Source organism: Geotrypetes seraphini, chromosome 3 (genome assembly GCF_902459505.1).
Source record: "Geotrypetes seraphini chromosome 3, aGeoSer1.1, whole genome shotgun sequence".
NCBI lineage: Eukaryota > Metazoa > Chordata > Amphibia > Gymnophiona > Dermophiidae > Geotrypetes > Geotrypetes seraphini.
The window spans coordinates 297902596-297926873 of record NC_047086.1 but is presented as its reverse complement, the minus strand read 5'-3'; the positions used below and the strand labels follow the sequence as shown (position 1 = coordinate 297926873).

General features: G+C 41.4%; 1 protein-coding gene across 11 annotated transcripts in view; it reads right to left on the bottom strand.

Annotated features, from left to right (window-relative positions):
• Positions 1 to 7133: 7133 nt before the first annotated feature.
• CHRM3 (cholinergic receptor muscarinic 3) overlaps positions 7134 to 24278 on the bottom strand; it is a 1018971-nt gene continuing 1001826 nt past the window's right edge. For all 11 annotated transcript variants that reach the window (XM_033937301.1, XM_033937305.1, XM_033937299.1 and 8 more), the window contains one exon: positions 7134 to 10488. In XM_033937301.1, the coding sequence (XP_033793192.1) occupies positions 8670 to 10469 (1800 nt within the window). In that variant the 5' untranslated portion in view covers positions 10470 to 10488 and the 3' untranslated portion in view covers positions 7134 to 8669. The remainder of the gene's footprint in view (positions 10489 to 24278) is intronic.

Here is a 24278-nt window from a genome sequence, read left to right as displayed (position 1 = left end):
GAACATAGGATTGCCTCAGGCCAACAAGCAGGGAAAGGAAGCCAGCAGCCAGCTAGGTACTGTGATTTCCCAAAGAAGCCTAAGGGAGTAGGGCTAGAGGTTCTCTCAGAGGGAGAGGAACCTGGCCAGGAAACTTTCCCAAACACCCAGAGAGGGGGATGGGAGGTGGAGAGTGAAGAAGGGGAATTCATGGAGATAGAAAACGACTATAGCCCCAGTGACACAGGGTGGGGGTGATGCAGTGAGGCTGAGGCAGAATTAAGTATGCCAGAAGAATGTATGGAAACCTGATTTAGAAATTATAAGCTGCTCTAGGACTGTGGTAGCAATTGGGAGGGCCTGAAGACCTTGGTGAAAAGGGAGGCTTGCTCCACACAGCCTGCAAAGCAGGGCTGTAAAGTCCTTAGAGGGGACAAAGTGCTAGAGAGGAAAAGTAGTTGTAGAGAAAATTTTTTCTTCTCTTTGTTGGGAAAAGTGTTGGGAAGAAGGGCTGGCACCTGCAGTGCTCAGCCAGTGCTGACAATAACTGGTGATAATAGATGCCAGCTGACCTAAGGAGGGAGGATTGGGACATTTGAGAGACTGAAAAACTTATTTGATTTTGGTTTATCCTTTTTGCTGACAAGGACTGTCCAGTCTCTGAACTTGAGCACAGATAGAGTGCATTGGAACTAGGTGGAAGGAACTGCATAATAGGTGCCTGTGAGAAACCATTGTTTATTTTGGACTTTTTATTTTTCCTTAAAATAAACCTGGTGAAGTTTTGTTTGAAAGAAATCCAGTGTCCGGGTTTTCCTTACACCAACCATATAAAAGGCGCACTGAAAATCTTACCTGTGGTCTGAGCCAGGTTTCCCACTTACCTAGGGCCTGGCCCGGCCACAATATATATAATTTATATGTTTTTTATATAAATCATTTACATTTTTTAATGTTGTCTCCTATGTTATTACACGCATGGTCTTATTTAGAAACATGATGGCAGATAAAGGCCAAATGGCCCATCCACCATAACCGTTATCTCTTTCTCTCTCCAAGAGATCCCACGTGCCTATCCCAGGCTCTTTTGAATTCAGACACAGTCTCTGTCTCCATCACCTCTAACGGAAGACTGTATTATTTGATGATGCTTTTTAAGACATATTATTATTGTAATTTATTTTGTATTGCTGACTTTTATCAGGCTACGTTTGATGTTTTTAGTGTGAGCTGGAACTCAGTACTATCTGTCATAGAGAAATCTGCATCTTCTCAGATGCTTCAGAAAATGCCAAAGCAACAGTAACCTACTTGAAAGCTACAAATGCATGAAGTGCATTTCAAGTGGGATTCATCTTTGGCAAAGCCAGGTTATCACCTCAGCCTAATCGTACCATTTCACGCTTGGAATTGCGTAGAGAAGTACTAGCTGTGGAAATAGCAGAAATGATATTTAATGAACTTGACATTCAAGTGAATGCAGTCAACTCCTACACTGATAGCAACTTGTGAGCTCATGGCTTTTCTCATTTCTCAAATTGGTCATTGCTCAGAAGGGCCACAGCACAGAGAAATACTTTTAAAATCAATAGGAGGAAATATTTTTTCACTCAGAAGCTCTGGGACGCATGGTTAACATAGCTGGTTTTAAGAAAGGTTTGAACAATTTCCTGGAGGAAAAGTTCAGTCTGTAATAGAGACAGATATGGGGGAAGCCACTGCTTGCCCTGAATCAGTAGCATGGAATGTTGCCACGTTTTGGGTTTTTGCCAGGTACTAGTGACCTGGATTGGCCACCGTGAGGACTGGCTACTGGGCTAGATGGACCATTGGTCTGACCCAGTAAGGCTATTATGTTCTTATGACCCACATTGCAACTTCAACTCATCAAACAGCTGATGAAGGTCCAGATACTTATCATCAAAGTGCCATAATCAAAGAGCAACTTGGCACTACCTGGGAACCGAACATCAGACTTCCACAAAAGACAACTGACCCAGTGATCTACATACATCAAGGAGAAATGAGACGAGAATGTCATGGACTATTGTCCACGCCAGAGACTCAGAGACTCTCTTTTATGTTCTTTGTCTATGTTGTCAGTTTTTTGTTTCAGCTCCTGTGAGACTGCCAGAGTGAAAAGCCAGAAGTAATCAGTCCCTCAAGCTTCAGTTACTTGCAGAATTTGAACAGACTATGGGCTCTTTTTACTAAGCTGTGATAGCGGTTTTAGCACGTACTAAATTGCCACGCACGCTAGATGCTAATGCAAGCACTGAGCTGGCATTAGTTCTAGCTGCATAGCGTGGGTTTAGCACTAAAATTCTGCATGCGCTAAAAACGCTATAGGAGCTTAGTAAAAGAAGCCCTATGTGGTACTATTAAGTTTGAGTAGTAATAATGGTTTCTACAGACACCAGACAGGGAAGCTTATATGGAACTATGTAAATTGAGTATGTTCCTTTAACTCAAGCTCCCAGTGTGCACTGTTTGTTTGCTCTGTGGGCTGGAGCCCCCTTTCTTCTGCCTATACAGACAGCAGACTCCATTTTAACTAGCACATGGTCATAGGAAAAGCATTGTTCCCCATCTGGTTTACACCTTTGAATCTACTAGTCTAAATACACCTTAGTTGGCCAAGTTTAGAGCACAATATTAGGGGTTTTGTCAGCAGAAAACCTGAAGTCATAATGCCGCTGTACAGATCCATGGTAAGACCTCATCTGGAGTATTGTGTTCAATTCTGGAGACCACACTACCGGAAAGATGTGTTGAGAATTGAGTCGGTTCAGCGAATGGCTACCAGGATGGTCTTGGGGCTCAGGGATCTCACGTATGAAGAAAGGCTAAAAAAACTGCAGATGTACTCACTGGAGGAACGAAGAGAGAGGGGAGACATGATTGAGACCTTTAAGTATATCACGGGATGTATAGAGGTGAAAGATGATATCTTCTGTCTTACAGGGCCCTCGGTTACCAGAGGGCACTCGCTGAAAGTCAGGGGAGGGAAATTTCATGGTGATGCCAGGAAGTACTTCTTCACCGAAAGGGTGGTCGATCATTGGAACGAGCTACCTCAGCAGGTGATTGAGGCCAACAACGTGTCAGACTTTAAGAGAAAATGGGATATTCACGTGGGATCTCTAGGGGACTAAAAGTCAGGGAGTGGGTCATTGGTATGGGCAGACTTGATGGGCTGTGGCCCTTTTCTGCCGTCAATTTCTATGTTTATATGTTTCTAATATTATTTCACAGAATATATGAAATACACTCCTGGCTTCCCCAATCTCTGGGATGCGCTGGTAGAGTGTGGATTTTGTAGAAGAAATTCCTTGATATCAATTGAACTGTTTTAAGTTTATTTAAGGAACTACAGGGTCCAATTTGATAATATTATTTATGTCTGAGATCCTCTGGGAGAAGCCAGTCACAAAGTTACTCAGATAAAGGTTGATATTTTCTGGACTAATGTTTAAGTGTAAACGCTAATTTTATCCACATATGTTTTTAAAATATAGACCTCAACGTATACAGATTTGTGGAAAAGTTTAGGCTGAGCTCACATTGAATGAATTTCAGCTTAGTAGCAATTCAACACAATTTTCTGATTTCAGATTCATTCTTTGAAATCTTTAAAATGTCCCTCAATGAATCTGGAAAAATCTGGAGATACCCAGATTGATCTGACCACTATAATTCCCACCTATACAGTACACCAATGGACCTGAATGCTGATGACAATTTCATATAAACCTGCATCAAACTTAAAAATGAAATAGTTGAATTAAATTCTAAAGATAAAATCCAATAGCGTGCACACCCATTGTTCTGGATATTGTACCTAAAAAATGGAAAAGATGTGACTTTTGGCTACTGTACAGTACATAATCATAACACATACTACATTTGAACAACAGAGAAGAATATAATTCAGAAATGTTTGATATAAGCAATAGGGCATGTATTGTATACAGATATTTCTTTTTTTCCGAGTTTGTCATAACAGACTACAAGAAGGTTTGGGAACGCCATAGTTATACATTGTGCCACATCAACAGCTGGTTTCTTATCACCTGAAAATTTCATAGATATCATCCAATACAACAAAACGCGATATCCCATATTTTAATAATAGTATTATTATTAGTGTTGTTTTGCTGGAAGGACTTCACTAGAATAGATTTCCATATGTGGTGGAATGCTCTCTGACTTATGGGGAAGTATGAAAAAGTATATGCTGAGAGATCTAACTCCATGCCTAGATTCCTTGCTGTATGGCAGCCTCTCCTTCTTTATTGTAATGTTTAACCCTTGCATTTTCATGCTTCTGTAAACTTGCTTCCATGATTCATTAATAGTTATTTTCTTTAGTCATATACCTTGGGCATGAGCAGTATGACTGTGCTCACTACGTGTCGACATTATACTAGTGTATCGCTATTTTTACTTTTCAATTCATCAGTATATTTCTGTGTATAGATGTGATTTGCACCCTGAATTTTGTATTTGTATTTTACATTCATCTTTGTTCTTCCTGTAATTTGCAAACTTAATAAACAGTTTTGAACTAAAAAAAAAAATAAAAAATAGTATAATATACTGATTGAGCTATAGATGTATTGTTCTCATCTTCCTAGACACAGAGGTCCTGATTCTGCAAAATGCGTCTAACGTTAGATGCCGTTGTGGCTGCGTCTACAGTGGCATCTACGTCCTTTGGACGCCTAAGTACCAATTATTGCTTGTTAAGACTCTTATTTGGCTCATTAACTGCTTAGATTGGACGCCTAAAGCATGCCTAACTTTAGGCATGACTTAGGCACCCTTTATAGAAACAGGGTCAGAAAGCCTTCAGTACTGGTTAGGTATGAAAAATAGTTTGGCAGTGGGTACCATGCTGGGAGATGCCGGGATGGTAAGACACTTTGGTCACTCTCTACTGTGCTGTTTGGGTTATATATTTCTGAGAGACATCCAATATCATCTCTTTCTGCACAACATATTAGTTAATATCTATGTGTATTTACAGTATATGCAAACATAGAAGAAACAACTCCAATCAGTTCTGGAAGCTTAATAGTAAAGGGACCATCATATGACATCAAAAAATCAAAGATGTAACTGTCACCAGTGTATGGTTCAGTCAGATTTTATCATAGGCCTCAACTGGAGTCATTTTGAATTTGATGGGTGCAACTTTTTTTGTACATTCAAATCTCTTTCTATATTTTTGTGCTCTTTTGGTTGGTGCACCTATAGACAAGAAATATTTATTTTTTTATTTTTAAAATTTCTATACCGTTTAAAACTAAATTGTTTACATAATTTATATACATAAAGTTATAAAAAACATAATTAGACAAACAAACAAATAATCCTCAGAGAACATATGTTCAAAATAACACCAAAGGCTTATACAAAGGGTCATGAATGATTCATCAACAACACTAAAAAAAAAATAATTGACTAGAAAAAGGCATCTACGAATAACTGCATCTTGAGTAATTTTCTAAAACTACCCTTTTCACGCCATTTTTGTATTTGGTCCACAAGGGAGTTCCATATTTTAACTCCTGCACAGTAGAATGTCATTTTACCAATCTCCACTATAGTTTTTGGCAATTCAAGAGGAGCATTTCCAATATGTGTAAGCATGATGGTTTAGGCAGGTCTAAACTATATTTGGAAAATAGCATGAAATAACTTTTTACCGCATACATAAACTATGTGCAGTGAAAAATATAGGATATCCCAGTGCATGGTCAGATGTGTATTGTACAAAGGGCACCAAGTGCACTAACTGGCAAATTCTATATAGCCTAGCCAATGTAGGTGCTTAACTTACTCCCCTTTTCACAAAACTGCGCAAGAGGTTTTTAATGCTGGCCGGTACACTGAGGGGTCCTTTTACAAAGGCGCAGTAGCGGTTTAATATGCGGAATACCACACGTTAAACCGCCTGCCACGCTAGTACCTAACGCCTCCATTGATGAGGCGTTAGGATTTTAGGCTGCCACAGGGGTTAGCGCGTGATGAAATGTCCGGCACGCTAGCCCCTGTAGCGCGCCTTGATAAAAGGAGCCCTGAGTGCTCTGCATTGCTCCAACGCTCGTAGGAACTCTATGACCGTCGGAGCAGCGCAGAGCATTCAGCGTGCCGGCTGGTGCTAAAACCCTTTTATGCGGTTCTGTAAAAAAAAGGGAGGGGGGTGGTTGATTAATAGGCTTAATTGGTGCTGATAATTAGCACTTAATACCTCATAATTGGCATTAATTGGACTTAACTGAAAGCCAGGCGCCTAACTCAAAAACACAATTCTATAAAAAGTAGGTGCCTGGTCCAAAGTGTCTACATAAAAATGGGTGTGGTTATGGGGCAGATCATGGGCATGTTTTTGAATTAGGTGTCTCTTTGCGAATTAGGCACACAGATTTTGGCAAAGAAAATTGGGTGGGCCTAAAGCTAGGATGCCTAGTGATGCCTAAGCCTGCTTAGGTGGCACTAAGCGTGATTCCATACTTGTGGCCACTGATTTTTTTTTTGATGGATTATATAGAATTGAGCCCTAAGTATTCACTAAACTGGGTACATACCACAAGGGAGCTGTGTAAAGAGCACAACTGCTCCACATACCTATTTTTTGGACTGTCATTGCTCTGTTGCTATACTAATGACAATATGAATGATTCTACATTCAATAATATACATTCAGGTTAGAACAACTTATAAAACGGATGGAAGGGAGGGACCTCTGTACACAGGCCACTAATTGAACGTTTCATAAGATAAAAACTTGATGCATGGGCAATGGTTTCTACACAGTTTTCAACACCAAGCTGCCATTTCTTAGCTCTTTTGATGTCAGTGGGCAGCTAAAATTGACCATGCAGCGACACTGGTTACACTTCATGTGACAAAATTTATTTCAAAACTCAATATGGGCCTGCCTCAGGGGTTCTGACAAGTAATAGGTCAATAAATTTTATCAATACACATCGGTTGGCCTCCATTGTTTGCTTTGCATTACTTCTGCTGTGAGGAAGTGTATTTCTTCCTGTTGTTCTTGCTCTTCAGTTGAAACAGTGATAACAGTTTACATTAACAAAATCAAATACATTTACTTTTTTTTCACTTCAGACCATAATTCGGGAAACTATTGTCTACAAACTTTATTTTAAATAGACATTTTATACAATGGTTTTAACAAAAATAGGTTTTTTTTTAATGCTAACAGTGACTAGATTTCAGTAACATGAGAGCTTGGTACAGTATACAATATTCATTGCTCAAGTGGACCTTTATGAATCACTTTAAAAGGACATGCTACATTTGAAGACCGAGGAGTAATATTTATCGACATTAAATAAACATTTGGTGAAGTATATATAAATATTTCTTCATATAAACATAAGACAAAATCAAACATCTCGTATGCACAGACACTATTTAATATACTTTCACTGTTGTCAGACTCATGTTGTAAACACTGTCTCACACTGAATGCAAAAACAGCTTTATGCTGGTTCTGTGGTCACGACACCGAGATCCCCTACAAAGGAAGTTTTCTCAGCAAAATAAAATTAGACCGTGTCGGCAAAATTAGTTTGGTTAGTTCATAATACAACAGTAGAAAACTGGTGTCCAAAAGTGGAAAGCCAATCGGAATTCAAAGCAATACTTAATACTTAATACAGATTCTTCTTTAGGGACCACCTGGCCTGAAGAAATCAAATCATGTTAGGTGCAGCGTGCCAAACACACGACATACTAGAAAACACTGATGCACTGTATGTTATTACTGTAATAATAAAGCCCTTTTTCATTTATTGAAATATTTCATTAAAATGTCTGTTGCCTACCCATATATTTGTGACACTGCAGCTAATTAAAGACAGCTCAGAGTAATTAGTAAAGTAGGCCATGGACATAAACGTCTAACCATTGTTAAAGCAGAATGAAAAGAAAAAGTGTGTCCATGAAACCTGAAGCGAGTATGAATGCTAAGGGGCTCTACATTTTTTTTCTGCTACACTGCACAAAGAGGTTTTACAACATTCTGTAAGAGAACATGTGACATTGACTAACTTTACTGCATAATTTAAATAAAAATACAACTTGACATGTATTTTCTAGCTTAACCCTGCACTCGTTCCCTAGTATACAGCATTGATGAACTGCGTCGAAAGTACACGGTCCATGCTCACTACTACACCATGAAAAAGAAGATGGGAAGCTCTACTGGAGTTTTTGCGACAATCAGACATTTTTTTTTAAATAATTTCACTTTTACTTGTGTCTTGTCAGTCATAGACTGCCAGCACCATTTGCTGGATCCCATCTGTTATGTAGTTTGTCAGAGTTGGGCTAGCTGGATGTGCTTACCTGAGATCCCAACATTGAACAAGGTCAAATATTTGGGGTAGGTCATAAATGGATTTCATGTTTCCACCATTTTTTTTTTTTTTATTTGTAGGAACATATTTTCATATGTCTCATTTCTCGTTTTCCACCATAGACCCATGCATACCTCATTTTTCTCTTTTGTGTTTTATTTCTTTATTTTGCTAATATAGTTTCAACTCTGTATTTAATTTGCTTTGTTAAGAAAATATATAGGCTGGCAGCTAGTTTTGCACTTTCCTGATGCAATACGTGTAGTGAGGCTCTCTGTTTCTATGAAAAGTACTGAACTAGGAAGCCTCGCGAGGAATCCGTTTGTGAAAAACAGCAGACTGCCTCTGCTGATACTGCTGCTTGCGCCTCTTCCGGTTGTCCCACTGGCACAGCAGTAACATCTTAAAAGTGGTTCTGAAAGTTTTATTGCACAATGCATAGCACATGGGATTCACTGTGCTGTTGATGTAACACAGCCAGTATCCCAGGTTCCAATAGGTCTTGGGGATACAGTCATTACAGAAGGTGTTGACTAAAACCATTATGTTATATGGAGTCCATGTTATAATAAAGGCAAATAGAATTGCACTGAGTGTCTGTGCGGCTTTCTTTTCTTTTATAAGTGACATTCGTTTCCGTTTTGTGATCTGGTTTCTGGTTTTGACAGCAAACTTTTTTGCCAAGGTGGCTTCCTTGAAGGATAACGGGAGAGCTGGCGTAGCTTTTGCATTCAACGGAATGGCATCGGAATTCTTAGCTCCCTGCACTGCAGAGCCCGGCTGAATTGGAAGTTTAGAGTAACTTTTCTGAAAGCTGCCCCCATCTTCCAGACTCTTTTGAGAGTGCAGCTTTTTAGCTTTTCTCTCTTTTGTGTCTGTGTCTGTGTCTGACTTCTGGAGCTCATCGCCTGATGTGTTTAACTCATCGGTGGAGGGCAGTTTTGTGGAGTTGAGGATGGAACTGTGACCTGGAAGCTTCAGCACAATGGAATAAATTGCTCGAGTGTCTGTAGCTATGTCTTCTTCACCAGAGGAGGCCGAATTGTCTAGTGAAGCATTTGCATCATTGTTGTTCCAGCTGTCGCTGCTGCTGTGGTCCTGATCCACCTGCTCTAGGCTGGGTTTCCAACTTTTTGTCTTTTGCCAGAAATGACATTTGCCATATTTTCTCCTGGAGGAACGTTTCATGTTCTCCTGTTGCAGCTCATAACTGCTGCAACTCCTGGAGCTACCTGTCTGGTGCACAAAGTGTGCCGATTCACCTTTGCTGCCTGATGCCTGCAGTCCTGCTAACTCTTTGGTGCGTTTCTCTGTCTCCTTGTATATTCTCCAGTATAAAATAGTCATAATGGTGACGGGCAAATAAAAGGCAGCTATGGCAGTGCCAAAAGTAATGATGGGTTGTTTTAAGAACTGGATGGAGCATTCATCAGGTGGAACAGTCCGTTCCCCCTCAATGTACTGCCAGAACAAGATAGCAGGGGCCCAAAGTATAAATGAAATGACCCAGGCCAAACCAATCATTACTCCAGCTCTTTTAGTTGTTCGTTTGGCTCTGTAGGTAAGTGGCCTAGTGATGGAAAAATACCTGTCAAAACTTATGACAAGGAGATTCATGACTGAGGCGTTGCTGGCTACATAGTCAATTGCCAGCCAGAGGTCACAAGCTACATTTCCCAAAGCCCAATGATCCATAATAATATATGTAGTAAAGAGGTTCATTGAAATGACTCCAATTATGAGATCTGCAAAGGCAAGACTCAGTAGAAAATAATTATTGACAGTCTTCAGCTGCTTATTCACTTTAAAAGATACTATCACAAGGATGTTGCCCACGATGGTCACCAAGGCGATAATGCCCGTGAACAAGGCAATCAAAATGACTTGAAAGACAGTATGACCACCAAGAGGGTCTTTAATGGTGGCATTGCCATTCAGGGAGGTGTTGGTTTCCACAGTGGTGAACGGAAAATTCTCAGTGGTTTCAGAAATATCATAGCTGCTGACGAGGAAAGCGGTTCTGTTTAGAAAACCCGTCACTTGGGCATCGCTGTTTGAAAACAAGGGGGAGCTTGTGCTGTTACCGTGCAGGATCATTATGACTCTCTGACATATTCTATGGGGGGGGAAAAAAAAGAAGAAAAAGCAAGATTTCAGTGAGTATGTAAGAAATTACATCCAAGAGTAAAGATTTGCTGAAAAATCATGGTTTGTTCACACAATTGATACCACCACCCATGAACTGGCTAATTTATCAACATACGAGATAAACAACCCATTGTATGAAGCAAGAATATTAGGGGTCCTTTAACTAAGGTGCATTAACAGATTTGCCCATATATTCTATATACAGTGCTCATAGTTCTGCACAAAATTTAATTAATGAGCCCTTAACTAGCAATAATTGGGCACTTATAACCAGTGGCATAGTAAGGGGGGACGGGGGGCAGACTGCCCCAGGCACTATCTTGGTGGGTGCGCTGGCACCTCTCTGCCCCCCACACCATGCTAGAAGACTCTCCTGTACTTCTTTAAATGTTCACCAGCGTAAGCAACTTCTCTGACCTGCTGCTCGTGCTGGCCTGCCTCCTCTCTGAAATCACTTCCGGGTTGCAGGGCCAGGACGTGACATCAGAGGAAAAGCCAACACTGGCGCGAGGAGCAGGCCGGAGAAGCTGCTCCTGCTGGCAGATTTAAAGAAGTACATGGGAGGGAGGCATGGAAGGAGTGAGGGGTGCATGGAAGGAGCGAGGAGGGGGGAAGCAGGGGGCACCACCACCCTGTGTGCCTCCTATCCTCACTACGCCACTGCTAACAATCTATAATTGCAGTTAATTGGCATCAATTAGTATTTGCTTCCACAACTAACTGGGTACTATTCTATAGACATGGTGCCTGACTCTAATATAGTGTATCTGAAAAAGGGACATGGCCAGAGGCATAGAATAAAGTTGCATGTGGAATTACAGAATACTGCTTTACTGCATCTAATTTGGGCACTGGCATTTACACCAGATTTTAGCAGGTCTAAGTCTGGTGTCCAAAGGTTAGGTGTAGGATCTGCACATCTTTTAGAGTAGTGTTTATCACAGATTTTTTTTTTTTTTTTTTTTTTTTGGGGGGGGGGGAAATTTCAGCTTATTAGCAAATTAGTGTTCATTAATTGGCAGATTCTATAAACCAGGGGCATCCGATCTCGGCCCTTGCCAGGTCTGGTTTCAGGATTTCTCCAATGAATATGCATGAGATCTATTTGCATATGATGAAAGCAGTGCATGCAAATAGATCTCTTGCAAATTCATTGGAGAAATCCTGAAAACCCAACTGGATTGAGGGCTCTCAAGGATCGACATCGGACAACCCTGCAATAAACGATGCCTAATGTTAGTCGCCTAGTTTGGTGCACCTAGCCAATCTAGGTGCCTAACAATTATTTAAAAAGCTTAATTGGCACCAATGACAAGCAATTAGCACTTCATAATCGGCTTAAATAAAAAAACAATTGGGTGGTAGATGCCTAACTGGGTAAGCACCTACCACTTTCAGGTAGGTGCCTTCCGGAAAGTAGGCATGGTTAGGGAAGGATCATGGGCATGTTTTGCATGTAGATACCTGTTTTGGACTTAGGCTTTGGTAGGCACCTGACTTAGGTGCTGTTATTTAGGTCAAGAAAACCCTGGCATAAATAGGGTGTGTCTAAGGTTCAGACGTCTACTGGGGTCTAAGACTACTTTAGGTTACGCTAGGCACTTTTCTATAAACAGCGCCTAAATTATGATGACTTCCTTATCTAGGGGATAAGAAATGTTCAGTATATTACTTGAAAATGAATCAGAAAGAATGATAAATTATTGAAATGCATGAAATGACTAAGAAAACATATGGAAGAGATAAAAATTCAATGAATTGAGATTTTGGAAATGACTTTAAGCATATTTATTTATTTATTAAAGAGCACAGAAACAGTATGAAAAATTAGAATTAGAAACAGTGTGAAGAATATAAAAAAGAAAAAAAGAGATTAGAATAGAATAGAGGACACATTTGGGTGAGCCAGTGACGAGTGCTGCCACATTGTACTGCAGGAACCAACAAGCAGACAAGTGGCATTCTGAGATTCCCCTTGTGTCTTTTAAAAGTATTATAAGCTGCTTCATAAAGCATGATATACATTTAAACAATAGTTTGAAAAATCTTTAAGTTGATTGATATTATAGAGTGCCTAATAGGATTGTGTTCCTTATCTGTTGGCATTCCTAGGTGCCTACAGATAAGGCACCATTTATAGAATCAGGCCCTAAGTGCCATTAAACCAATAGGAATACATTGGACTGTGCAGCGTTTAGCACATGCTAAGCTTAGTAAAAGGACCCCATAATAACATAATGATAGTCTCGGATAGAGTTGAAAATGTTTGTCTGTTTCTTATTGCAATTTCTTGTTCAATAAACCTTGCTGGAATATACCAGAATTATGGATGACATTAAGGAACAACACTGGTCACTAGGCCTATGTAGGCCATATATTTTCATTTTGCTAGTGTCCCATGTTGTTCTCAAGGGTTTTCATTTTATTTTCCCCTAAAATGTAAAAAAAATAAATTTTAAAATACAATGGTTTAAACAGCGGGCACTTCTGCAAAATAGCATACACTATTTACAACAGAGAGAAGAAAAAAAAAAAGAAATTCTTGGGATCTTTTCCTGTTATTTCAGGTTCATAATGACCAGGGCCGCCATCAGGGCAGTACTACCAGTCCTGCATTCAGGGGCCCGGAGGTGACAGGGGGCCCGGGCTCCCCCAGGGTCCTAGGCAGTGTTCCCTCTAAGGCAGCGGTCTCAAACACGCGGCCCGCGTGTGGCTCTCCAGGTTTTATTTGTGGCCCGCGGTCTGGAGGCGATCATTCTCTTCCTTTTGGAGCAGCAGCCGGCTCGTTCGTTCAAAGCCGCGGGTTGGCGGCTCCTTGCGCTATCCACTCCTGCATCGGAAGCCTCTCTGACGTCACAACATCAGAGAGGCTTCAGACGCAGGCGCGGATCTCGCAAGGAGCCGCCACCCGCAGCTTTGAATGGAATGAGCCGGCCAGACACGCTGCTGCTCCAGTGGCGTACCGAGGGGGAGGTGGCCCACTATTCTCCCTAGAATGCGGCTCGTCTAGAGCAGTGGAGCCCAACCTGCTTCCCTTCCCTTCTCACTGCTGCCATCGGGGATCAGGCTGGCACCGTGTTCTTTGATCTCCCTGCTTCTCTTCCCTGCAGGGCCGACCAATTCTCGCAGCCCGACGTCAATTCTGACGTAGGACGTTAATTCTGACGTCGAGAGGACGTTTTGGCTAGCCAATCACTGCCTGGCTGCCCGGAACGTCCTTTCCGACGTTAGAATTGACGTCATAGAAACATAGAAACATAGAATATGACGGCAGAAAAGGGCTAAAGCCCATCAAGTCTGCCCACGCTAATGACCCACCCCCAGACTTCACCCGGCTAGAGATCCCACATACATATCCCATTTCTTTTTGAAATCGAGCACGCTGCTGGCGTCAATCACCTGCAATGGAAGTTCATTCCAATGATCGACTACCCTTTCGGTGAAGAAATACTTCCTGGTGTCGCCATGAAATTGCCCACCTTTGATTTTCAGCGGATGACCTCTTGTGGTTGAAGGCGGCGGCGAAAGTTGGTCGGCCCCGTGCAGAAGAGAAGCAGGGAGATGGCTTGTTCCCGATAGTGGCAGCATCAGCAGCCTATTCCGCGGCGGTGGTGGCATGGGGGAGGCAGGAAGGAAGAAAGAAAGAAAGAAGGTGTGTGTGTGTGGGGGGGGGGGGACAGGGAGCCAGAAAAAAAAAAGCAAAAAATGGGGCACGGAGGAAGGAAGGAAGAAAGAAAGAAAGAAAGAAGGGGGGGGGGTTGGGCAGGGAATCAGAAACAAAGCAAAAAAATGGGGCACAGAATCAGAGAAAGACAGACATAGAGAAAGAAAGAAAAAGTTGGGGGAGGGAATGAGGTCTGGAGGAGAGGAAGCATACAGGAGGCTGAAAGAAGGGAAGAGATATTGGATGCACAGTCAGAAGAATAAAGTGCAACCAGAGACTGATGAAATTACCAAACAAAGTAGGAAAATGATTTTATTTTCAATTTAGTGATCAAAATGTGTCTGAATTTATATATGCTGTCTATATTTTGCACTATGATCCCCTTTTACTAAATCGCAATAGTGTTTTTTAGTGCAGGGAGCCTATGAGCGTCGAGAGCAGTGCTGGGCATTTAGCACAGTTCCCTGCGCTAAAAACTGCTATTGTGGTTTAATAAAAAGGATGGGGGGTATATTTGTCCATTTATGTATGGTTGTTACTGAGGTGACAATGCATAGAGTCATCTTCCTTGACCTCTTTGAAAAAAACCCAGAATAGGAATGATAATTAACATTTTCTCAGCGTATAGTGTGCTTTGTGTTTTTTAATTTTATTGTTGGTGGATCATTTTGACTTGGTCATTTTAAAGTAGCTCGCAAGCCCAAAAAGTTTGGGCACTTCTGAGCTAGAGCGTTGAAGCTGTGCATTTCTATTTTATCCCCCTTTTTACAAAACTGTGGAGCGTTTTTTAGCGCCAGCCGTGGTGGTAGTAGCTCTGATGCTCAGAATTCTATGAGCGTCAGGGCTGTTACCACCGTGGCTAAAATCCACACTACAGTTTTGCAAAAGGGGGAGGGGTTCGTTTGTGATGACATATTCCATACGAGGCGAAGGTGTTTTCTGTGTTCTGTGTGTTTGAAAGACATGGTTTTCTGTTAGGATTGACGATGTAGGATTGATCTGTGCTGGTCTGGCTTGTTTAGTTTTACAATGGGTGTATTGATGTACTGCTCACTGCAATATGTAAGATGCTGCCTTTTCCTAGGTACTCATGTGTGACGTGTGGTTTGTTACTAAAAAATCATGTTTTTCTTACAGATGGGGGGGGGGGGGTGCCAAAAAATGATGGGCCCCGGGTGTTACATATGCTAGGTACGCCACTGTATGTAAAGATACCAGAAAGCTGGCGTAGCAAAAACTTTAAGTAAATTGTTATTCTTCTAAGTTTTGAGTATTTAACCCTCCCACAATCTCACGGGCACTCGTTTCAAGTTTATTGAGATTTTGATTTAAACGCAATATCAAATATTTTCAATGCGTATAACAAAAATAAATTTGGGGAAATAAATAAAACCATTTGAACAATAAACATACAAACATATCCATAGATGATTAAAATTACATAAGGAGTACAAGGATAAACTACATTTGTTTAAAAATGCGTCCTCCGTGCCTGCTCATAAATTTGTGGAGTATGTAACTTGTCGCTCATGCATATTTTTTTTTTGCACACACCTCATCAATCCTTAGAGGGAACATTGGTCCTAGGCCACCATAGCACAAATTCTTGTATTATGCTTCTGCTGTGCACAACAATAAACAATAAACACTGCTGTCATACTTTTTTTTGTCCCCTGCCGATTTCCTGATAGCACCCCCCCGGACATAAGTGGGGGGGAAGGGGTGCGTGGGGGGGGGGGGGGCCCAATAGGATTGCTCAGTAAGGGGCCCAGAAATTTCTGATGGCGGCCCTGATAATGACACAAAACATGTTTTAGACATTTTCTGTGCCAGTTCATGTGAATGCATATCTCTACTGATCATTATCCTTTATGTCTCACTGCTATTCATTAGTGCTTCTTTCTTCATAAAATGCACTACAAGAAGGCCATATCAAATAGAACCATTTTTTATAAAGCGCAAATATGTCATCATCATGCACTAGCTGATTTAGAAAATTTAAAGCCTTGCAATAGTCTTTTCACCCTTGTACATTTTTCACCTTCTGCTGTCTAAAATTACAATCCCAAATGCATTAAAGTATGAGTTTTTCAGCGATCTATAGCATATATGCTATATTTTCAACATGAACAATTACAGAAATATTCATAAAGGGGGTCTTTTACTAAGGTGATCTATCCAATTTAGTGAGCGCTAAATTCTAATGCGCCCATTATATTCTATGGACGTGTTAGTATTTAGCGTGCGCAAAATCAGCTAAAACGCCTTAGTAAAAGACCTCGAAAGTAATTAATAGCAGTCCAAGGAGTTTTGATTGCACATGTCTTCACATTAAGAACATAAGAATTGCCACTGCTGGGTCAGACCAGTGGTCCATCAAGCCCAGCAGTCCGCTCACGTGGCGACGCTCTGGTCAAAGACCAGCACCCTAACTGAGACTAGCCCTACCAGCGCACATTCTTATTCACCAGGAACTTGTCTAACTTTGACTTGAATCCCTGGAGGGTGTTTTCCCCTATGATAGACACCCACTCTCTGGGTGAAGAAAAACTTCCTTACGTTTGTACGGAATCTATCCCCTATCAACTTTAGAGAGTGCCCTCTTGTTCTTCCTACCTTGGAGAGGGTGAACAACTTGTCCTTATCTACTAAATCTATCCCCTTCAGTACCTTGAATGTTTCGATCATGTCCCCTCTCAATCTCCTCTGTTCGAGGGAGAAGAGGCCCAGTTTCTCTAATCTTTTGCTGTACAGCAGCTCTTCCAACCCCTTAACCATCTTAGTCGCTCTTCTCTGGACCCTTTAGAGTAGTACCTTGTCCTTCTTCATGTACGGTGACCAGTGCTGGATGCAGGTGAGGGTACACCATGGCCCGGTACAGTGGCATGATAACCTTCTCTGATCTGTTCGTGATCCCCCTTCTTTATCATTCCTAGCATTCTGTTCGCCCTTTTTGCCACCACCGCCGCCGTACACTCCTTGACTCAATATTTTCAGGAAACCACTTTTGCAGTAATAGCCATGAGTCGTTTAGGATCAGTATCTACCAACTTTGCATAGTGGGATGGTGCAATTTTTGGTAACTCAAGATCTTTTAGACTGAAATGAATTTGTGGACTACAGTCTTCATGTTTTGTCAATATTTTCAATTAATCTTATGGCTGGACTTTCATGGGCCACTCAAGGACATTTAGGGGCGATATTCAGGAGACAGGAGGCAATTTCCATTGGCCGGCATTCAGTATCCAGGGTTTTTTTTGGCTGGCATAAACTTAACTGGCTACGTCAATATTTAGCATTGGCTGGTTAAGTTTATAGCAGCCAAAAATATGATTTGGCCACTAAACTTAGCCAGTTAGGCCCAGATTCTGCAACCAGCGCCATTGTCGGTGGCCGACTTAAAAGAGGCTGCTGATTGCATGTCAATTTCGTGATGGCACTGGATACAGAATCTTGCCTCTGGTAAAGGTAGGTGTCAGAAATATAGGCCAGGATTTTCCAGGCCTACATTTCCGGCACTTACCTTTTGATATGAATCACGTCTCCATAGGCGCTTTAGGCCACCCAACGCCACTTCCAGTGTTAGCCATGCCCACAGTGGTATTCAGCGGCCTATAGCATGGCTCAGTTAAAAACGTAATTTAAGTGATATTATTAACTGAGTTTGGGTACCTAAAATACTGGCGCTGGTTTGAGAATCCTGGCCTCAGGGACTAATTCTATAAATGGTGCCTAGAATGTCAGGCACCTAATTCAATGGTGTCTGCTGCATATCAATCAAATCTAGGTACCATTTATAGAATTGTGCCTACCAGCGCTTAAATGCAGCAGGAGGAGTGGTAATGTCCTTAGCCCCCCTCACATACCCTCTCCCACAGCTCAACTCTGCCCGGTTGAACACCTGCTACGTCAGGGTCCACCCTCCTGAGACAGAAAAGTTGTATTAGCATTCTCTCGGCCTGCCCAGTGTTGCACCTCGAAGCTGAAGGCTTGAAGGCAAAGGAACCACCTTATTTTGCAGAGATTGGAATCCTTATGGCAAGCCATCCACTGAAGCAGGGGTAGGGAACTCCAGTCCTCGAGAGCCGTATTCCAGTCGGGTTTTCAGGATGTCCCCAATGAATATGCATGAGATCTATTTGCATGCACTGCTTTCAATGCATACTCATTGGGGAAATCCTGAAAACCCGACTGGAATACAGCTCTCGAGGACCGGAGTTCCCTACCCCTGCACTGAAGAGTTGCGAGGTCTGTGACCAGCAGGAAGTGTTGTTCCAATAAATAATATTAGGATGTTTCCAATAGCCATTTGATAGCTAGGGCTCTTCTTGATTTACCACTTGGGAAAGAATGGCTCCAAACTCAACTTCTGAGGCATCTATGTGCACTACAAAGGGATGGTCAAAATTTGGTTGGCTCCGAGCAGATGTCCACGTTTAGAGTTCAGAATGATACATCCAATTCTGATGACCACTGAATCTTTTGTGGGGCATTCTTTTGTAGGAGGTGAGTTAGGGACTCAGCATTCTCAGCAAATGCTGGAATGAATTTTCAGTCGTATCCAGTAAGCCCTAGGAAGGCTCACACTTGGGTCCTGGTTTGGGGTACTGGCCACTAGGTAATAGCTTCCAGCAGGGAGAGTGGAAATATCCTATAGACTCCATCAGAGTGTGATCTAAAAAATTGGTGCTAGCTATTGCAGCTTGAAGTGTGATTCTATAAAAGTTAGGCATCCATTATAGAATTGTACTTAGGGGGCACTAAACATTCTAACATTTAGAAGCACCCTGTTTATGTCTGGGTTTTCTTGGCCTAAATGCGTGCACCTAAGTTAGGTATCCAATGGCTCCTAACTCAAGCAGGCACCTAACTCTAAAACATGCCTATGATCTGCCCTTAAGCAAACCCATTTTTAACTATATGCTTTGCAGTAGGTGGCTAACTGTTGTAGAATCACACCAACCAAATTAGGTGCTTAACTTTCAATTAACTTCACTTAATGGCTAATTAAGAGGTGTTGAGTGCTGATTATTAGCATCAGTTTAGCCTATTAAGTTAGACACACTGATGTAGGTGCACTTTATAGAATTTGGGGGTGACTTGCTGAGGGTTACAAGGAGCTTTAGTGGGTCTCAAACCCAGTTCTCCAGATCCTCAGCCCACTATATTAACTATTAGGCTACTCCAGATTTCAGAAAACTATGCACTAGAGAATGACATGGTCCGCCCAAATGGTGGGGGAAAAAAGTGGTCTCCATGGGTACAGGGGACAAGGCCATTCACCCCGTGGAGCAGTGAATGGCCTTGTCTCTGCAGTTAAGGGAGGGAATGCACGTGGTCACCGATTGTGCGCAGCCCCCTCCGTCTGATCGCTGCCGTCCGTCCGGGCATCTCTCTCCCTCCCTTCCCTTTACCTTCATGGCGATTTTAAATTTTCTTTCAACAAGCAGCCGGAGCCTTGAAGTTGCGGGTGGCTGCTGGAAAGCTCTCCTCTGACATAACTTCCTGTTTCCAGTTGTGTCAGAGGAGAACTTTACGGCAGCCGCACGTGACTTCAAGGCTCCGGCTGCTTGTTGAAAGGAAATTAAAAATTGGCGCGAAGGTAAGGGGAAGAAAGGGAGGGAGAATAGATTGGTGAAATGGAGTGTGTGTGTGTGTGTGTGTGTGTGTGTGTGTGTGTAGGCAGGGGTGGAGGTGGGCAGAGTTAGGAATTGTTAGGCACTGCCTAGACCATGCAAAGGGTAATGAAGGGGGATAAAGAGATGGGAGGGTAGAGGAGAGGAACAGATGCTGAAGGGAAATGGGTAAGAGAGAGTGGGGAGAAGATGGAAATGGGAAGAAAGAGTGGGGGGAGAAGACTCTGAAAAGAAATGGGGAAGAGAGAGAGGGGAGAAGATGCTGAAGAAAAGTGGATAGGAGAGAGTGAAACAGACACTGAAGGGAATTGGATGGAAGGAGGGGATAAAGAAAAAAAGGTTCATACTGGATTGGGGAGACAGAAACCAGATCTGAGAGGAGGAGAGAGATGCTTAAACTACCTGGGGGAGGGAAGGAAAGATGGAAGGGAAGAAGACAGAGATTTCAGACTATGGGGGGAGCGGAGGGAAGAAGATGGGTGCCAGACCAAAAGGGGTGAGAATGGAGGGAGAGATGTAAGGGAGAGGCACAGTAACAGAGCATATGGAAGAGGCAGAGAAAAGACAGACAGTGGATGAAAGGAATTGAATGAGGAAAGCAGAAACCAGACAACAAAGGTAGAAAAAAAAATTATATTTCTTTTCTTTTTTTTTGCTTTAGGATAAAGTAGTATAGTAATTGTGTTGATAAACATTTATAAACAAAGCCCTGCCAGCTGAAGATCTCTTTCTCTAGTTCGGCAGCCAGAACTTTGATTTATAATATGACAATTGTATAGAATATTGTTTCTTTTTATACTTTAATAAACTAAGTCCAGTATAAAACTATTTGAGGCTTGTGTGGATGGGATCAGATGGTTTACGGGGATGGGGACCAAGCTTACAGGGATGGGACGGGGACCAAGCTTGTAGGGATGGGACGGGGACAGTGATCAGCTTGCAGGGACAGGACAGGGACGGTGATGAGCTCAAGGGGACGGGGCCCAATTTTTTCCCCATGTCATTTTCTACTATGCACCTATTTTATTTTATAGAGTAGTAGTACACCAAATGAAATATGGTAGTAAACTAGTAGTAAACTAGTAGAACACCAAATGAAATATGCACCTAGAATTTTGGCAAGAACTCTTGCATCAGCCATAGAGCTGATGGAGTGTGTGGTGCGGTGGTTGGATCTACAGCCTCAGCACCCTGGGGTTGTGGGTTCAAACCCCGCGCTGCTCCTTGTGACCCTGGGCAAGTCACTTAATCCTCCATAGCTCCAGGTACGTTAGATAGATTGTAAGCCCACCGGGACAGAGAGGGAAAATGCTTGAGTACCTGATTGTAAAAACCGCTTAGATAACCTTGATAGGCGGTATATAAAAAAATTCCTAATAATAATAATAATAATAAAAAATACGGGTTTGTACCTAACTGCCAGAGATACATGTGCATCAAGTACTATTCTATAAGTTACACACATAAGTGCGTAAGTTCTGTCTATGTGTATGCTTGCATGTAGGATACAAAGTACAGAATAATAATTTTTTATTTAATAATAATAATTTTATTCTTGTATACCGCCATACCCGTAAAGTTCTAGGCGGTTTACATCCATTAATTAAGGTCCGTGATAACACACGGATTTACAAAATTTTGACAAAGATACAGGCAATGAAGTGGGGGGGGGAACTCTTTGAAGAGATTAGGTCGAGGTAACGGTAATACAGGAGGACGGGTTGTAAGATATGATATAGCGAGAGGGAGAGAGGGACAGCCGAAGGGGCGGGGTAGAGAGGGAAAGGGGAGAAAATAGGGGGCAAGGGGGATTAAAAGGCCTGTTCACGGAAAAGGTGCGTTTTGAGAAGTTTTCTGAAGCTAAGGTAAGAGGGGGCCTCGAGTATCATTTGGGCAAGCCAAGGGTTCAGCTTGGCTGCCTGGTAAGCAAAGGTTTTGTCGAGAAATCTTTTGAAATGACATAATTTTAGGGATGGGAAGACAAACAGCTGTATTCTGCGGGATTTCTTGTTGGTGTGGTTCAGAGTGAAATGGTGATTGAGGTATCTAGGTAATAGGCCAAAAACAGTTTTGTAACAGAAGCAGGCAAATTTGAATAGGACTCTGGATTCGAAGGGGAGCCAATGCAGTTGGTGGTAGAAAGGTGTGATGTGGTCCCATTTGTTCAGGCCGAATATGAGGCGGACGGCAGTGTTCTGGATCAATTTTAGTCTCCTAAGGGTTTTCTTTGTGGAGCTCAGATAAATGACATTGCAATAGTCTAGTACGCTCAGGACAGAGGACTGTACCAGAAGGCGGAAAGAGGAGTCGTCAAAGTATTTTTTTATGATGCGCAGTTTCCAGAGCACCGAGAAGCATTTCTTGACAGTGAGATCGGTGTGATTTTCTAGGGATAGATGTTTGTCTAGAGTGACTCCCAGTATTTTTAATGTTTGTTCGAGGGGGAAGACCAAGCCTTTCACTTGGATTGTGAAGATACAGTATGTGTATATTTAAATAGTGCTTAGGTTGATTTTTGACATTTATGTGCATATGTACCTAATGGGCATGTATCTGTAATACAATCTATAAATGGCTAACATTCTTAATCCCTTGGGGGGAATGTTTGAACTAGAAAAGATCCTTTAAATAATGGACATCAGTATGAGCCCTTCACATATAAACGAGAGATTATAGGCTTGGACTGTAGCTCATAGGTGACCAGCACCAGACATCAGTCTAAATGAGAACTGCCCCATACATCATTTAGTCCTGTTTTATATAATCAACATAATATCATTTGCAAACATTCACACCAAGGGAAAAAGGAAAATGAAAAAATGATAGAAAAATCTATATAAAAATAAATAAACTCCCAAAATCATCACAGTGTTTAAAGTCCTTAAATTGCAAGTGTCCATAAAAAATTCATGCTAAGATTATTCAATAAGCCCTGGTATGCTTCGCTGTATTTCAATGAAATTTCATGATGTTTATTGATAAGAATAAACTAAGTGCATCAAAATGTATTAATAAGAGTTCATGCAGAAGTTAATATTGAAAAAGTTGATACAAATCTTAAAAAGTTCATAACTCAATAAATATGCAGTTCATAAATATATAGTTCATGAATTGAATCAAGGACAATACATGTCCTGTGCAAAGTTCATACTTCCTTATAACAATTCATAACACCACTGCATATTTATTGAGTTATGAACTTTTTAAGATTTGTATCAACTTTTTCAATATTAACTTCTGCATGAACTCTTATTAATACATTTTGATGCACTTAGGGGTCCTTTTATCAAGCTGCGGTAAGGGTTTAACGCGCGTTATACCGCAAGATAAACCACCTGCCGCGCTAGCTAACGCCTGCATTGAGCAGGCATTAGTTTTTTAGCTGGCCGCAGGGGTTAGCGCCTGATGAAATATCCGACGCGCTAACCTCACTAGCGCGGTTTGATAAAAGGACCCCTTAGTTTATTATTATCAAGAAACATCATGAAAGTTCAATGAAATACAGTGAAGCATGACACGGTTTATTGAATAATCTTAGCATGAATTTTTTATGAGCACTTGCACTTTAAGGACTTTACACACTGTGACGATTTTGGGAGTTTATTTATTTTTATATAGATTTTTCTATCATTATTTTTTCATTTTCCTTTTTCCCTTGGTGTGAATGTTTGCAAATGATATTATGTTGATTATATAAAACAGGACTAAATGATGTATGGGGCAGTTCTCATTTAGACTGATGTCTGGTGCTGGTTACCTATGAGCTACGGCCCGAGCCCATAATCTCTCATTTATATGCGAAGGGCTCATACTGATGTCCATTATTTAAAGGATCTTTTCTAGTTCAAACATTCCCCCCAAGGGATTAAGAGTGTTAGCCAATTATAGATTGGATTCTAGTTTGGACAGTATTGGCAACAACAGTGTCCTAAGGGTTTTATCTTTTGAGCTGATTCATGTATCTGTAAGCCATACTTTATAGAATTACCCCCTTAATACCCTTGTGAATTAATTGAAAATTATTCACCCATTACCTTCATGTAGGTACTTCATGATTAGGACACCAACATTAAATAGTATTTTAGGACCTTCACAAACTTACTTGAAAGGGTGAAATGTATTTCACTTGTACATCCATTATCCTTGGTATCCAAAACAACAAAACAAAACGAAATGAAATAAAAAGCAATTGTACACTTACAAATTGCCTAAACCAGGCTTGAATACTATAATGACTTAGGAAACAATGATCATTTAAGGACTTGGTCATGACCAACGTCAATGAAAATCAAATCAAAGCAGGTAGCTGAAGCTGAGGGTTCTGTTCTGTTTCATTATTTCATTTGTGCATGTCCTTATTTCCTTATGTATCAATTACACTCTTGAATAAAGCTGATGGAACTGTCTTTACAGAATTTAATATACTTCCTATGTAGCCAAATATCTATCAAATATTCT